The sequence below is a fragment of the Onychostoma macrolepis genome, chromosome 21 (genome assembly GCF_012432095.1).
Source record: "Onychostoma macrolepis isolate SWU-2019 chromosome 21, ASM1243209v1, whole genome shotgun sequence".
Taxonomy (NCBI): Eukaryota; Metazoa; Chordata; class Actinopteri; order Cypriniformes; family Cyprinidae; genus Onychostoma; species Onychostoma macrolepis.
In genome coordinates this window covers 17,217,409-17,235,697 of record NC_081175.1, presented here as the reverse complement: position 1 = coordinate 17,235,697, position 18,289 = coordinate 17,217,409, and the positions used below count along the sequence as shown (strand labels likewise).

The window sequence follows — 18,289 nt, the reverse complement described above, 5'->3', positions numbered from 1 at the left end:
GATTCTTAAAAAAAATAAATCTACTTTATGTAGATTATTCTTATTTCTAGATTAAAAAAAAATTAAATTATTTATTATTTGTATTTTTATTTACTTTTTTTAGTAGTTTAAATTTTTTTTTTTTAATTATTATAATTTTTTATACAGTTCTTTAGTATCTTTTTTTTTTTTCTGGAGAAGATGGGCCATGATGATTGACAAACTGTACAACAACCAATATGTCAGTTAGAGAGGTCAATTATTTTCATTTATTTGGTTGTTTGTTTATTTAACAATATGCAATATTTCATTTATTTGCTCACATATTTAGCAGCGGCACTTTAAATAGCAAAAATGAAAATTCTGTCCTCATTTACACACCCTCATGTTGCCCAAACCTCTATGATTTTATGTCTTTTGCGGAACATAAAGATATTTTTAGAAATATTACTAGTGTAGTGTTTTTCTTTGTACAGTGGAACTCATTTGTCAGAAAGACCGTTCCAACAACATTCTTCAAAATATCATCATCATGATGAACTGTACAGGTTTGAAACAATGTGAATGTGATGTAAATGATGACAGAAATTTCAATTTTGAGTGAACACTTTAAGAAAACAAATTCAGTCTCTTTAAGATAACGGTTGTGGAATGCAAAAATGAGTATTGTGTAAAAGAAATACCTCATTGAACTGTCCCTGCACAAATAAATTAAAAACTGGCACCAGGTGGCAAAATCTGAAACTGACAAAATCAACCTAACTGTGCAAGTCTTCCAGAAGACAAATAAGTCAACTATTTGATTTTGAAACCATGTTGTTTTGCACATCACTAGTTTCAAGCTTCAGGATGTTCACAATGATTTTTAAAAGGATTCTTTGCAATTCCTCTCTGATGCCACAGATCTGTGTGATGAAGTGTAGTGAGCGAGAGATGTGTGGAAGTGTTACTGTGGAGGGTAGTGAAATAGACAGGGTGGGTAGAGGGAGGGGACGCGTACGTTAGCTTGTGTACACCACGCGTATGTTGTTGTACAGAGAGAGAGAGAGAGAGAGAGAGAGAGAGGGGAGGATTGGAAACAGTTGATAGACGCTGCTCGCTCTAGGTGCTCAGCGTTACTTGGGTTTCAATAGCAGAGCGCCAGTGAGCGGCTCTCTCCATCTCTGTTCCTTTCTCTCAGGGGGCCGTGGAGAGGATCGGAAGACATGCTTTGATATTCCACTCTCATACCCGAGTTCCCGTCACATGCCCGGAGTCGGACTCTCTCTCAGTAACATGGGCTTTTCCCCCCCGTCTCTCTGCAGTGTGTGTTTTTCCGTGCGGGCTGTTTTCGCTGCTGCTCCTGGCGCGCTGGTGCGCGATGTGTGTTTATGTCTGCACCATGCCGAGGCAAGCGCTCCCAGTCAGCGGCGCGAACGGCCCCAGCAGCAGCCTCTGCCTGCCTGAGTTACGATACTGCTTGTGTTTCCCCTGCACAGTTCTGCTCCAGCACGGTGCCGATCCCAACATCCGCAACACCGACGGCAAGTCTGCCCTGGACCTGGCTGACCCGTCCGCTAAAGCTGTTCTCACCGGTGAGTGCTGCAACCTCGTCTTCTCCTTGTTCTTTCTTTCTTTCATCAGTGTTATTGTCTTTGATCGTCTGATACTACGTCTGTACAGCGTACTATACAGCGTTGTTATGCATCTGTATGTCCACGTTAGGTGTGTTTGTGTAAAGTGAGACTGTTGTTGTCCTTGAGCGCTTCTCTGCCTGTGTGCTCTCTCCGTAGTAGGGATGGGTGACTATATTGAATATCCAGGATTTATTCCTGATGATTTTAAAATAAAGATACATTGTGAGGATTTTAATGTGCTGTGTTGTTAACTGTGTTTATTAATAGTTTTGCGTCATTCTTAGTGTCACGACTTTCGAGTAGTAGAGCGTTTGTTAGAGCATTGCTAGAGTTATGTATGATTTGTTTCTGTGTCGTGGCTTGATGTTTGTCTGTGTATATTTGGGAAAAAGTATTTGCCATATTTGGCAATTTTAAGATTATTAAGACTTTTTTCCATGTTTTTTTATTTTTATATTTTGAGTAAAATATTGTGTAAAACAATTTTTCTTTTCATTTCAGCAAATTTGTGCACTCTCTCATTAATTGGATTATATAATTTGTCATTATATCGGCCATTTCCCGTTTTTTAGATATTCAAATCGGCATTAGCATAAAAAAAACTCATGTTTTTTTTGTAATGAAGGAATGTTCTTGTTTTCTAATGAAAAACAGTGTGGAAAGCATAGTGTGAATTATTTTATTGTTTTGTTTATCAGTTTAAACATTGAAATTACTTGGCTGTTCGGTTGAAATTATGGTTCACTCAAATTTCACCATTTTAAAAATGAATATTAATTAAAAATTAAGTAAAATCTCTGGTCGACACATTTGATCAAATATAGTCACGCCACTCAGCCCCACACATTGTATTGTTTGGGGGCAGAGATTCATGTATAATCAGGCTGTACTGATCTATTACTTTGTCCTCTTAGACACATTCTGATTGTGTTTACAGTTAGTTGCATCATTTCCTGTTTAGTAAATACATCAGTTACACAAGGGATGTAGAAAGCATTTCGTCAGCGGGGTAATTCTCCAAACTGACAATACGTTTTGCTGCCAACAAGTATTATAGTAAAACTTCACTCTCGCAGAAACACAGCAGCAGTGATGCGTTATAAAACGTTCTGTTTCTGAAATCAATATAGGCCTAATCTTTATTGAAGTACATTATACTACATTGATACAACAGCTGGCCACATAACAATGCTCTTCATTTCTCACATCATGTATTCAGAAAATAAGTCTGTAATTAAATATACATCAGATGCAAAATCTAAAGTATCAGAAGGTTTATTCAAGTGGTACTATTGAAGGTTCTTTATTGGCCTTTAGCTTCAAGAAAAACCTTCAACAGCTGTGGAACCTTTCCATTGCACAAAAGGTTCTTTAGATTATTAATACGTTAAACACAAAGAAAAAATGGTTCTTTTAAAAACTGTTCACTAAAAGGCTATTTGGAGAACCCAAAACTGCATTCTTAAAAATAAAGGTTCTTTATTAGCCTCTCTGGTTCCACATCCATGGAACCTTTACATCACACAAAAGGTTCTTTATAGTGGAAAAAGGTACTGTAGATTAGGGGTCGACCGATATGTGTTTTTCAGGGCCGATACCGATTATTACAGACCAAGTGGACCGATAACCGATATATTATGTCTGATGTAAAAATGAAAATTAATGTCAAAATTAAGAATAACAAGGGCTCTGACAAAAACTGCCTTCCCTGGTGTTGATTGCACTTCTTACTCTTGTCTTCCTCCATGCATCCATCTACAATAAGGGTATTATAAAAAGAGAGTTAAAAGTGGGGCCACTGCATGCTTCATGATTAAGCCTAGGAATACTGTACTACAGCTAAACAGCTTGGGGAAATGTAAATTATTGAAACCAAATACTTACATGTTAGAAATGTATGTGTAATAGCATAACCTCTCATAATTATAATATAATAAGTGTAAATAATTTAATTGTCTTCATAGCTCCATTGTAGAAGTTGTGAAGAAGACTGCAACTATTTTAATTAAACTATAACACTAATAGCCTGTTATAGGCACGCTTGGTTCAATAGCCTATTGAAATGTCACAATTTATGTCGTCCTAATCTTGACCTATGTGACAGTATCTTAATCTTAGCCTATGTGACAGTAATTTCGATTAGTTTTAATTTACAGTGCAGTGCAAATGAAGCCATAAAACATTAATTTCAGTTATCTTTTAATCAAATGAGAGTTAAATTCAATTTTATGGCAAACAAATGGGTTTACCATTAATATTAAAACATGGAAGAAATAGCGTATTGTGTGATTTATTCTTTTAAACAAAAGTTGTTGTTGTTATAGTAGTAGTAGTAGTAGATAAACCAAACTTTTATTTTGACGGGTTGCCATGAGGACCTCTTAAGTTTCTGTATAGCCTGTGTATATATGACGATCGTTTTACTCAAATGAAACGCTCAAATGCTCATGAAGTAACTCTCAGAGCAGTTCTGGGGATGTTGTTCCATGTATTTATGTCCTCATTTAGTGAGACGGCAGATGCTGAAAACACTTCAAGTGTGTGTATAATCAAAACCGCGCGTCTGTGCCATTCACATATACAGAGACACGCAGAACATGCAGAATTCATATTTAAAAAAGTATTTTTGCAGCTTAATATTTACAGATACTAGTCCATAGCATGAGTCGATTTAAATGTACTGACCTACTTTTGATTAATTCATCCAAACTTTGACGAACTCCCTGAATCTGCGTTATACAGTAAATTCCCTTTATATGACTGGATTCTGCGATTCCGTCTGCGTTTTCCCCATCGCAGAAACCATACATGGATAATATTGAGGTGTTTTGCAACTTCAGTGTAGTGGATTGTGGTTTATTGCAACTTGAGCAACGTCTGCTGCTGCCTTTGAGAGACAACTGATGCGTGATCACTGAAACTGTAGCAAGCGCTTTCAGTGTGAGAGTGCCTTAGTCTTCCACATTGATTGGTCTGACTCGTGACTCCCAACAAATCAGATGCGCGGTGGGCGGAGACTGCTCTAGGGCCAGGCCACAGAGTGGTGAGTTCTGACAGGCTGCATCAGAGCCAAATAGCGCGTTTCAAAATTAAATAATTTTATCGGCACATCGGTTTTGAAAATTACCGATAATCATAAAAATGCTTAATATCAGTGCCGATAATCAGTCGACCCCTACTGTAGATTATTAATATGTTCTTCTCTCAAAGAAAAAAGTATAAATATTGTTCTACACTCTTAAAACTAAAAGTTCTTTGTTAGCCTTTGTGGTTCCATGAAGAACCTTTTACATCCATGGAACCTTTCTATTGCACAAAAGATTCTTTATAGTGGAAAAAATGTTCTTTAGTGTATTAAAATGTTCTTCACGTTAAGAAAAATGTGTTGTTTTTTTTGGGAAGCCAAAAATGATGTTTCCAGGGCATAGCTGCGAAAACCTCCTTTTGGAACATTTCAAGGAGTGTGCTTATGTTATAGAATCACTCAAAATGCCATATAACTGCGGCATGCATTAGAAATTTTATGTAAATTATGAGATTTGCCATGAAAATCTGTTTTTCGATCCACTTCTCAGTCTAACAAATCAGAAATAAGGTGATAAGGTATAAATGGCAGCTCCTGGTGTGAGTGACAGAGGTGATGTGTTTGGTTTTATGTGTATAAATAGAGCAGGAGGCAGAGCTCCAGTCTCTGGAGTATTTCAGATAATTGTTATAGATCCGCTTTTCCTGCCCGGCTACCTGACCCTGCCTGTCGAGCCTCCCGTCATCTGTCTGGAAATATTGAAGAGCGGTATTCATTTCATTCTTAATCATGGTTGGCTAGCTATATCACACCAGACTACACTACGTCCAGCTTTTTCATTTTTCACTGACCTAACCCCTAATTACTAACTGAAATATTCACTTAGAAGTTGAGCAACGTGGACTGAGTTATTCACGTTTTTGTTTATTTGCTCGAGGCGAATTCCTCTCCTCTTACTTTCGTTCTGCTAATTTGAATGTTGCTTACACAAATTACATTGTGAATTAGCCGCTTTGTATCATGGTTGCCAAAAGGCGAGACGTGAGAGGTCTAATGTCGTCCAACCATCTGTAAGCGTAGCTATTTTTCCTTCAAACAGCTTCAGAAGAAACCTCCAGGTCATCAAGTCTGTCTTGTTGTTACAGCTTAATGATCGTGCATATTAACTTGTCTGGGTCATTTCAGCTGTACGATTGGCTATTTATTGCACGTTTCAAAAGAGTGCGGTGCTGTGAAGCTGCTTATCGGCTGCTTAATTTGTTGGAGCATCCTGTTTGGTTTTGTTGTTGGATGGAGGCTTTCCAATAAACAGTCTGTTGAGTGTAATTTAAAAATAGAGTTTGTACGATTAAGCCAAGTGGTTTTGTTGTCTATCGCAAGGAGTTTTGAAAACCAGCACAAATTGTAGCTACTAACAATTTATTTTGAACATCTCTTGTGTATTTGGGCTGTATCAGTTATGGGAATCGCTTGAACGGTGAAGTTTTTGCGTGGTCACCAGAGGGCTGCTTTGTGAACATTATAGTTCTGATTTTTGTTATTTATGAGGAAAGGGGATCATTTGGTGTAAACATGTCTCTGCTTTGATTTTGTGTTGTGGGTTTGGGTAATGATGAGGCAGCCCTGAAAAAAAAACACTCTTAAAACACTGAAATAACAAAATCATTCCCATCCTGCTGCATGGATATTGAAATATTATCTTATTCTTCAGATTTTAGGAGTATAATTGATGAATAAATTACTAAGTAAATTTAAAAAGTGAATGCCTAATCATTACTTGCTGTGTTCAACAACACAAAAGTTTAGAGTTTTGTTTTTTTACAAAAACAAATTAATGCTTTTATTCAGCAAGGACACATTAAAATTGATCAAGAGTGACAGTCAAGGCATTTATGTTTTATAAAGACTTTAATATCCAGTTGTACTTTTTAACTTTCGTTAACTCTTTAGATTAGGGAATATTTACTTTTAGTTTTCTCTCAATAAACTCCTAATTTGCTACTTATTTGTAGTAAACAAGGTGGTTATTTGTAGTTAGGTTTAGGTATGGGGTAGAGTTAGGGGATCTAAAATATGATCATGCAGAACAAGGCACTAACATGTACTTTATTAGTGCAAATAAACAGCCAATATGCTACTAATATGCATGCTAATGAGCAACTAGTTAATAGTGTATAGTGTTCTCTAATCTAAAGTGTTAACTGAAAAAATATAATTGCCATCACATGAACAATTTACATTTAAATTTAAAGAGAAGACATTTATTTTAATAATTTTTCACAATGTTACAATATTCATTTTACAGTTTAAAAAAAATAAAAAATCAAATCAATGCATTTATCTTAATATAATACATGGAAGACCATTTGCTCAAGGACCAAAAAGCTAGATTTTCTCAGCAACACCTAATAATGGCATTCATTAGGGCTGTTTCAGTGATTGTTATATAATGCTCAACAGATTATTTTCTAATGTTCATTCGGTCCCACTTTATTATGTGGCCTTAACTACTATGTACTTACATTTAAATTAATCATTTGGTGCAATGCACTTATTGCGAACATACATGCTTTTACGTTGTGCTTATATTTTTAAAAATACCTATATGTAGTTACATCTGTAATTAATTTCTGTAATTACTTTTATAATTACACTGTTGACCCATCCCTTACACCTTAACCCACCCTTAAACCTACCCATACCACCAAACCTTGTCCCTAAACTACCCGTTTTCCACCTCAATAGCAGCAATAGTATTTTGCAATATAGTATGAACACAATAAGTACATTGTACTTATTTTTTTATGTAAGTACATGGTAGTTAAGGCCACCTAATATAAAGTGTGACCGTTCATTCATATAGTAAGGAAAGTCATTAGTATTCATTGCTTCATATGTTGTCTTCACATATCCCTGGTTGAAAACGCTGGCTTTCAGAGAACACCAGAGTAGACAGTTTGATTCATGCCTATATTTGACACATAAATAGCACCCATGTGAAGCCAGCGCCTCAATGGAATGACAGATTTTGAGGGACCTTGAGCTTGACTTTGATTATGTGGTAATGCCTCTGCCATCATATGATGTCCTTACAAAGACAAAATGTTCCTTTAAGTTGCATTAGACACACTTGCACTGAAGCTTTTTGTGAAATGATTAATTACTACAGTAGTACTGAACACTATGTTCCACGCTGATTCATTTTGTGTTTCTGCAAGTATCTTTTTTTCATTTATTTAAAGGCTAATGGTTTTATATGACTCATGAGCCATTTTATTCTCGCTATAACACTGATAGTTCAGATAGGGAAGCTGTTATCTCAATTTTGTATGCGAATGTATAATTTTATAATTTATATGTGAACCACACACTTTAATTGGGGGTTTTAAGAGCGTCTGCGATTTCTGTGGGCTGGTCTAAAACTAAAAAAAAGTGCAAGAATTGCACAAAAAGTGCCAGTGCAGAACAGCAAATATTTCTGGCAGAACACTACCATCTTAAGTGCTATTAAATGTATGTCCTGTATAGGAAAATTGCCCGCATTCTCCACCATATTTCTTCAAAAGGCTTCCAGATAGAAGAGTTTAAAGAGAGTTTAGATGTGATCTTTATGATTAATGACACACTTCTTCTAATACAAGATATGGAAAGGGGAAACATGAGACTTGATTGAAAAATTTAGGCCTGGTTAAGGCTTGTTAAGTGAGGTGTACATTTCATATGTTGGTTTATTTCCTAAATTATGAAGCATGAGATTGCAGCTGTTAACTAAATCAGATTTGTTTTGCCATTCTCAAACGTCAAAGTTCACCTCATCCCTGGTAATGTATTGTAATCAGATGTGAGTAAATTTCTCTATTGTTACAGGCTTGGTGAATCCAATTTGCTCAGCTTGTTCGTTTTCCAGAGATTAGTTCATAACACTTCTGAACGGAACAATCAAATAGCCGCTGGCGTATCATCCTCTTGCCATGTTAAACAGAACGCTGTTCATTTAGTTTTGCTTGATTGGCTTTCAAGAGGTGCTATTCATTAAACCCGCTTCCCATGATAAAAACAAAGTTATTTTGAATCAACACAAGTTCAATTTGACAGACAAGCAAAAAACCTTCTCCTTAAAGAGCGAATCCCACGGTGAGGCGATGACTCTGATATTTAGGTGCGTAATGGAAAGATGTTTGAAGTGCGAGTGCCCTCCAGCACAAAAACAGTGCAAGAAAGCAGAGTAAATGTTCTTATGAGATATAGACCTGAATCGGTAAGCTAGTGGACTGCTGCATGGCTTCAAAAAGAGCCCTTTTAACTTTTATTTCTCGCATGCTTTCAGAACGTCTTTCTCAGGGACTAGAACCTTTGCGCTTTTATATTGCTCACTATTGTGGGCTCTTTATTCTTTTTTTTCTGTGTGTGTTCCTTTCCATCTAAAAATGGATTTATGTTGGTCATATTACTCTGAGAAATATAGAGTCTAAAATGGAAAATGTCAAGGGGAATACAAAGTCACGGAGTGCCTTGGATGGTGTTTTCTGAGGGAAGCAGTGCTGGAACTTGGGGGAAAAGAAGTTTAAGTAAGTTTGTTGATGCAAACTTCAAGTGTGGCATTTCCATAAATGGTAAATTATTTAGCTAAATTTTGTGTATCATATTTTTCTTCTCTGGAACCACTATTAATCTTTTTTTTGTACCCCAGTGAAGGCACTTTCCAAGTCTCACAGTGCTTTGAATATCCATTTAGACTTTCATCATACCAAATAGAAAAAGAATGAAAAATATTTTGCCTTTGAAATCTTCTGCAGAATTACATTCATGGTCTGCTTTTAAATTGAATGTTTTTCAAGCGAGTGGGAGAATATTTGTCTTATAGCAGCGCACCCATGCCCTAGATGATCTTTGAAAACCCAGCATAAACATAACCGGAAAAACCCTTGTGTGTCATTTGAAATATTTTAGGACTAAGGAAGGAGTAGGATATTTGCCAGCCAAACAAAGTCTTTTTACTTGTTTTCTTTCTTAATCTAATAGAAAAAATAATTAAATTGATAATCTTCCAATTTTTTCCCCAGATGAGTTTAAACCGACCAATAACACAAATTTTTCAGTCTAATTTGAATGACCGCAGAGATTTTGTTCATCACGTGTTACCCTAGGTGAATATGTGGGTATGCATACATTTAAATAAATTAGCATTCTTAAGCTAAGACAGATCCAACTGTTGTCTCTTTTTATTGTATCATAATGCCCCACCTGTGTTTTAGATTTATCTGTAAAAAAAAGAAAGCGCTAGTTTTCCAGCCGTCATCATACGCAGTCTTTCTTTACAAGATTACACAGAATCAGTTGTTCTTGCGCGGGCCGAAACTAATGCTTCTGACCTTCAGCACCAAGAAAGTGAGGTTAAATCGCATTATAGCAAGTTTAATGAAGTCTCAGATCAGTCGGGTTATTGACACATCTGTGGATCTGTGTGCTTCATCGGGCTGACTGCATTCTCTCTAGAATCTGGTCATTCTGACTGCTCTCCCCCTTAGGAAACCATGCAGTGCTTTATAGATTAGTTCAGTTATTTAAAGATTTAGTGAGACAGTTGTTGATCATTTTCATTTGGCTTTTGCGGTTTAGTTGCATTTTATATATTAATTCAAATAAATTACATCAAGGAACCATTGTTTTTGCCTAACCTTAGGTTTACTGTAAGAAGCTTCAGTTCACTAAAGTGAAGTGTTATGTGATTGATATTATTGAATCCTTTCAGAATATAGTGTATAAAGTTTTGGGATGAGTAAGATTGTTTTATCGTTTTTGAAAGAAGTTTCTCATGCTTTTAGTTGATCAAACATAGAGTATAAAAAAGTAAAATTGTGAAATATTTACAAAATAAAATAATTTTTTTTATATTTTAATATATTTAAATATGTAATATATTCCTGTGATGGCAAAGCGGAATTTTCAGCATCATTACTCCAGTCTTCAGTGTCACGTGATCCTTCAGAAATCATTTTGATATGCTTTTTTTTTTTTTCAGGATTTTCTCGTCTTTAATGAATAGAAAGTTCAAGGGAACAGCATTTATTTGAAATAAAACTCTTTTGTAGAATTATAAATGTCTTTACTATCTTTTTGATTAATTTCAATGCAAATTTAACTTGTTTAAAAAACATATAACTGACCTTAAACTTTTAAGTATTGTAGGTGGATACAGACTTTATCAACATTTTTTGGGGTTAAATAGTATATATAGGAGAGTGAAGTGTATATCTTGGGTTCTGAGGCTGGTCTTTCAGTTTATTTAGTTTTTTGCTTTTACCAGTTAATTGAAGTGGTCCTGTAGTGTAAAAAAGTAATTTTCAAAAGTTCAACTAATTCATGTAAGCATTCAAATAATAGGAGTCCATAAAGGCTGCATGATATAATTACAAAATGCTGTTTAAATGATGTTGTATATCATGTCACACTGCAGTTTTTGTCAGCTTCCCAGAAGTATTTCATGTCAATTCCCCTCCCTGGACAATAGAGGGATAGATGCACTGTCACACAATTATCCGTCCACCTATCTCACAACAGACAGCTTGACTGCTCATTACTCAGGATGCGGAGTATGAATGCAGAACACAATAAAGCAGAAATAGGCCTAGTTCTGCACCACTGCTTTACTTTGTCTTTGAGAACCTTCTGGTTCTTTGCATGATGCCTTGACGTCCAGCCTGGTCTCCACTTGGAGAGGACAGATGGCTGGGCCTGGTGGCTGGTTTGAACCGCTGCTTGGCATGACATAAACAACCTCAGCCATTTTTACAGCTTGTCAGGACATCATCTTTGTTCCACTGCTCTGCTGATGATCACCAGGTAGGGCTGGGTGAGATGATGGTGGTGCATTGCAATCGCAGAAATGTCCCAACCAGTGCTTTATGACCACTCATTCAGCTGCTGTTTTCAGTCTTTTCTTTTTAACTCAAGTGTTATATAACGTGAAGCTGTTTTTCTACTGATGCCAGACTTATTATTCATTTGTTGTGAATAATCGTACCTTTTGGTGTGCCTCCAAGTTCCAAAATAATCAAATTGAGACGCAGTACCAGAAGTGGGCATTACCACACGATTATGTAATATATAATACATTTTTTGGGGTTGAATTTCCAGCAGAATAACAATATTGTGTTTGTTTGCTGTTTTGGTCATGCTGTCCAATCACCACTAGGTTTAGTGAGAAAGTACAGACATGAAGTGTGTGAGAAGATCGGATATTTCTATGCTTTTTGAGAGAGAGAGCAGAACAAATTCCTTTGTTTATTTTCTCGCCGATGTGCTTTCAACTCCATCCAGCTCTCTTCAATTTCAGTTCTAAAATCCAAGATAAATCCTGTTTGATTGTTTTTCTTTTAGATATTTCCAGGCTTGCTTTTTTATGCTTTGAGTTTTAGGGCTCCTCTTTTGCCTGAGTTTGGTATCATGTTATTATGAACATATTTTTCCCAAAGTGAATTGAAAATTTCTCAGGCTGTTTTAAGAGCCCTATGATATGTTGCAACACAAAACATCTGTAGTGCAAACATCTTGAAAAGCTCTCAGCACCAGAGTAAAGAGGGGTTGTTTGCTTAATCTATTCAGCATAATATCCTGCCTCTCCCCCGCCAGGATTTAAGCAGGAAAATAAAACTGGCTGCAGTTTTATTTATAAGATTTACTTTTTCATTGCAGGCAGGCAGTCTCTTCCCAGTCAATTAGATCTAGCAATTGATCCATAGCTTGTGCCCTGCTGGGTGGGTCAGATAATCCCTTTTATCCTCTGCGTACGTCTGCGGCAAAGACCTTTTCAGGTTGTGTTTGGTTATATTAAGAATTGTAAATCGTGAACCCCTAGCCCAAGTTGTAACCTTTGACCTGTGTGGAGCACAGAATCTGAAGTTCACGACAGTTTTAGTGTTTGAATGGTAGTTCATTTCATAGTTCACCCAAAAAAATGAAAATTCTGTCATCATTTACTCACTTTCAAGTTGTTTAAAATCTGAATGAGTTTCTTGAAGAATATTTTGAAGAATATTGGTAACAGTTGCTGGCCCAAGTGACTTGTATAGTATTTTTTTTTCCTACTATCAAAGTTAGCGGGGACCAGCAACTGTTTGGTTAGCCACATTTTTCAAAATATCTTAATACAGGTTTGGGACAAGATGAGAGTCATTCAAAAATAACAGAATTTAAATTTTAGGGTGAACTATCCCTTTAATTACAAGTGGCAGCATGTTTAGTCATATTAGTCTGCTGTCACTTTAAGACGCATCTAATATACTGGCACACAGAGTTTTTCTCTCAACTGTTTACTTTCACTTTAGACATGACATAAACTGTGTTTATATGTAACACTTGTGTGTATTAGCACAATCAGATGCGAAAGATAACTTCAGTCTAGAAATCAAACGCTGTTTGACAGGCTTTTTAGTGGTGTACGTGCTCAGAAAAAGGTATGCATGCTTAGATAAAGTGCTTGTCATAACAGCACGTGAATGAAAGTTTTAACCGGCAAGGCTTTAAAGCACATGCAAATAATGTACTTTTGTAATTGTGAAGTGCAGTGTGCCATGATTATAATTATTAATAATTAAAATGATTATATTTTTACCTATGTATTTTTTAAATATTATATATATTTTACTTATTTGTTGTCATTTATTTCAAGGTTTAATGATTTGTTTTTTATTTTATTCACTACTGTCTTACAAGAGTAATTTATTCATAAATTGAACTACAAAGGACATAGTGTAGATTCAGTTGTGGCTCATTGGCTCTGAGTATTTTGGTATGTTTCATCTGTATCGGAAAATGAATTCACCCTCACAGACTGTTGTAACTGAAAGTCATAAATATCATTGATTTCCGAAAGCAAGCAGGAACCTTTCTGAATCATTTGAAATGGTTCTGGAACCCTAAGCACTGGTGACTTGACCCGTATTTGAGGGAGTTCCTTCAACCGAACCTTTTGTAACTTGGGAATTTGGTGTGTGTCCCAGACTGAGACATATCTCATTGATCTGGGGCCATTTTTACCCAGGAGCTCAAGGACCAGCGTGAGATCTTTTTTCAAGCCCACCTGTGGAGCTTCAGATCAAGGAGTCTCTGTTTATCTCTGAATAATTAATGCTCTCCTGAATTATCCACTCCTGTCTGCAGTGTACAGACAGAGCACCCAGAAGCCCAGCAACAAAGCTCTTTACATGGACTGAAATCCAAATGTATTATTTTTCTTCTACACCTTTTTCCCCCATCAATGCTCTTAACACAATGCAAATACCTTGTTTTGTATGCAGCTCAACAGCATACTGCTTACAGCCTCTCACTTTCATTATACTTGGATGCTTTGTGCAAAGACCTGAATATTTAAACTATCATTGATCTGAATTTTATTCAACCCCTAGTGAGGATCTTAGCTGAAAGGAAAATTGGAATTTTATAGCTCAACGGGTAAAGCAAGGTTCGATTCCCTGGAAGCACATTTACTAAAAGTATACTCTGAAGATAAAAGCGTCTGACACATTCATTAATGTAATGTGAGAATGCATTACATTACTACCGATGTAGTATTTAGCATGATGTTCTGTCGATTCTCACCTACTCTGATCATGTCTGAATATACTCTCCCTGTTCCATTTATACCATTTTTTTTTTGTGTGTGTGTGTTTTTTCTCTAGTGTTTTACAGCTGTTAGATTTTCTTTGATAAAAAACACATTTCCTGTGGCTCTCTTTAGGGAAAAAAGAGGAAAACTCATTAATTTTTGCTGATAAAGCACCCAGAGGAGCTTCGATAATGGGAGTTCACAGAGCCATTTTACAAAGAGGGATATCTGAGGCAACATTAACTTCAATTAATTACTTAGCTTAATGGTCAGAGCTTGCTTGTGGGCGTATAAAGCTGATCAATCCTCTTCACTGGACACTGGGCTGTTAAATCAGTGTAATCAGCCCCTCTGTCTTACTGGGCCAAACTGGTGTGTAATAAGTCTCAGATTTGCCATTTTACTATTCCTATTAAGATTTTATCATCAAGCAGGCAAAGATTTGTTCATGGTCTACCTTTGTATTCCAGCAGAAGTCTGCAAGAGCATTGCAACAACATCTTTTTTGCAAGATGTGGGAGAAGAATTGATCCACAGAACTGATCTGTGAAGCATTGTGACTCTCAGATGATTTTTTTTATCAAATCTGCAAATTCATAAGAATTTTTGAATAATTTAAAAATTGGATTATTTACACAGCCACCTCTGATGCTAGGTTGTTATACTTACTCATTTCTGGGTGTTTATTTAACTTTGGAGACTTGTAGACCTGTGACCTTTAGACTATTAACTCTCTTTTTGAACACACTCTGAGTAGTTTGAGTAATTTATCTATTATTATTGAAATCAATTTTATTTTTTACTTTTAGAATTCATTTTTATTATTAATTATAACAATTTTTTTAACTCCGTTCTTTGGAGCTTTCTCTTCATCAGAAAAAATGTCTTGGTTTCCACATAAATATTATATGCAGTTTTCACCATTGATAATTTTTATTTTTTTATTATTATTGTTCACTAGTTCAGGATCATATTAAAACCTGCTCATATTAAATTGTTTTCTGAAGGATCATATGACACTTCAGTTTGCCATCACCTGAATAAATTACATTTTAGAAATAGAAAACAGTAAAAACTTTATATAGATAAAATATCATGATCATCGCCTGAATTTTAATTGTATTTAATATTTATTATTATTCTATAATTGTAGTGAGAATGGTAGCAATAATTACATTTTAAATATTTTTTTGGAATAAAATGTCTTTTCAAGGGTAATTTAAATACAATTAACTAAATGCAGTTAAATACATTTTTTTGCAATTGTCATAATTTGAGAATTACAGCTTGATTGGAAATTATACATAAAAATGTAAATGTATATTTTTATATATAAATGCAATATTTATTTATTTATTTATATTCTTTTTTTTTTTTTTTTTTTTTAAATTCTGGGTCTGGGACATGGTATGATATCAATCTATACATACATAGAATTTAAATTTATGATTTGAAAAGAACTGAAAAGTAATAAATATGAACAATGAAGGCATTGTAAAATTTTGTAAAAAGACAATTTTATTGTAAACTTTATATAAAATAATAACAATCCACTCTGAGACACACAAATTCCCAAAGTTGAAGAAAGACCTGTTTATTGGTAAGTCAGTGCAGACATATAGTATTTTAGTACAGATTTTATGCAGAACCACCTCTCTGCTGTTGCTGGAAAAATTGACATGTCTTGAGGTGCCTAACGATTTCCACTCCTATTTTCCACATTTCAGATTTGCTTCTGTACCTGGATTTCTTGCACTGCTGTCTTTTATCTTCCTCTTCTTGCAGATTCCTGCTAGATTAGCCCAGTTTAGGTTTATATACGTGCAAAGTCTTATTGATCCTGACAGTACATGCTTGTGTAGCGCAGATCTCATTTGATGTCCAGATTAGCCAAGGTCAGTTATAGATCCACGAGGATATCGGTAACCTAAAGATCCCAGACTTGCCAGTTCACAATACCACAACTCGCATACTGCAGTATTTCTTATCTTGCATAAGGAAAACAGAGTTTACTGGCTGACTGTGATGTTGCACAAACTTCATTTGAAAGCCTTTCCAAGTTCTAGCAGCTAATTACCCAGTGATCTGAAATCAGGTTCTTGTGGTGTTTACAGAAAGAGCCAGTGGGAATGCCGTGTGTTTTTGCCCATTCGTGTCTATGTAAAATGAGAGAATTAAAGAGCGTTAGTGTAGCAGAGACGTGCGTCGTGGGACTCACACTGCCCCCCTGTGGGTAAGTCTCAGCGTGAGCTTTTGGACAAATATCAGGCTGACAAAACAAAATACTTAGGCAACATGTTCACAAACTGCATCCTGCTGGTTTCTGTCGTCAGACTCGGTGCACGGCACTTCATTTAGTGCTTTTTTTTTCAGCAAAATCTGTTAGGATGGTGTCAAACCAGTGGCTACAGATATAATGATGATACACAGATGTTCAGACCATAATTTGCTTCCTTGCTTGTGTGTAATTCAATGATCGAGGCCTTAAATGCAAAGCCTTAAATGAGACGTCTGTAGCCCTGCATACAAATGGCATCTCTTAAGGAAGTCATAGCCTGGTAAGTGTTCACATTGTTATTATGATTAGCTCCCAGAGGGAGGTGCTGGTTCAGTCTCTTTGGCTCCCGCTCGCCTCATACACACATACACACAGAGTCTGCGGCAGGAGTTACGGCGTATTTGAGGGTGCCGGACACGTATTGGCCGTTCTGGGAAAGCTGCCTGTTTCCGGGCAGGTGCTGTTGGCTTCCCTGACAGTTCTGAGGAGCAACGAACAGATTAGCAAGCAGCGTAGTGCATATAGCCGGCCGGGCTTATGCAGGGAGGCTCCTTAAAGCCAGAAACATTAAATGGGTCCTCTGTGCACACAGCTCAGGATGCCTGCGGTGTCAGGGCCAGATCGCCTTCGTACACCGGCACACAAAGCTGTCAGCAGTAAACAAGTTAAAACCCGTCAGAAGAAGAAGAAGCGGGGGCCGTGCAAACGAAGAGAAAGTCAGATCTGAATGGAATTGGCAGTGTAGGGGTTTAAACCGAAAAGGTTATAGCTCACTTTCGCCTTTCAGTGCGTCTCTGGCAAATGATCTTTAAAGTATCATTGGTGCATTTATTCAGGGAGATCAATTGATACACGAAGGCAGAGTGTTGGTGTGGTGTTTTTTTTTTTTTTTTTTTTTTAATGACCCATTTTATTAAAGATGATTTTCTGCACCTTCCTTCCGCCCTCTCCTATTGCTTTATTCCTCATTTGGTGGGTTTTTCACTAAGTCCTTTCTTATACCCAGTATGAGGAGGATAAACCTCTTATTGCGGCAGGAACATAATCCCTTTGCATGCCCACAGCGAAAGTATATTACACACCAGAAGTGGAGCAGATACATCTGTGACTGTGTAGAGTATCAGGAAACTCCCACGTCCCACAATCATAGTGAAAAAAAGAAGCTTGAAACACTTTATTTGATATATTCAACCCGCTATCATGCGATTTAACTGGGTTTCAGAACCAGAAATGCGTAAAATCCAATATTCAGATGATTCAGAGTCTTATTCAGGGTCTTAGATGCTCAGAAATGACTGAACTGATTGTTTGTCTGTATTTTGGTGAAAACATTTTGTTTGGAGCTGTGGTGCAGTGGTTATGCTGCCTTGCTGCTCATGTGACCAACGCAGGTTTGAGTCCGATACTGATACGATTTCTCCTCTTTCTTTTCTGAAAGTTTGATCACCCAAAATTAAAAATTGTCATCATTTACTCACCCTAATGTTGTTCCGAACCCATAACGGCACATTCACATGAAGCGTCTGCATTGGCGCTTGACGGAGGGAGTGTCTGAAGCTTGGTGCTGATGCGACCGTCATAGTGACAACAGCCAATCTCATTACTTTTCTGGAGTTGCATGAACTGGATTGGCTAGTGTATGCGCTATGGTATTTGCATAAGGTGATCTGATTGGCTGACGCATGCACAAGCACTTGAAAAGTTGAAAAGTTTTCAACTTCTGCTGCGAGCAATGGACCCACAATTCAGTTCGGCAATGCTTGACGTTACTCCATTCAAAGTAA

The 18,289-nt window shown here is 36.5% G+C and overlaps 1 protein-coding gene across 6 annotated transcripts in view; it reads left to right on the top strand.

Moving 5' to 3' along the window:
- tnksa (tankyrase, TRF1-interacting ankyrin-related ADP-ribose polymerase a) overlaps positions 1-18,289 on the top strand; it is a 105,328-nt gene that overhangs the window by 12,823 nt on the left and 74,216 nt on the right. For 4 of the 6 annotated variants that reach the window (XM_058757511.1, XM_058757512.1, XM_058757514.1 and 1 more), the window contains exon 3: positions 1,458-1,553. The exons of the other annotated variants lie outside the window; for them this stretch is intronic. In XM_058757511.1, the coding sequence (XP_058613494.1) occupies positions 1,458-1,553 (96 nt within the window). The remainder of the gene's footprint in view (positions 1-1,457; positions 1,554-18,289) is intronic. 6 annotated transcript variants of the gene reach the window in all.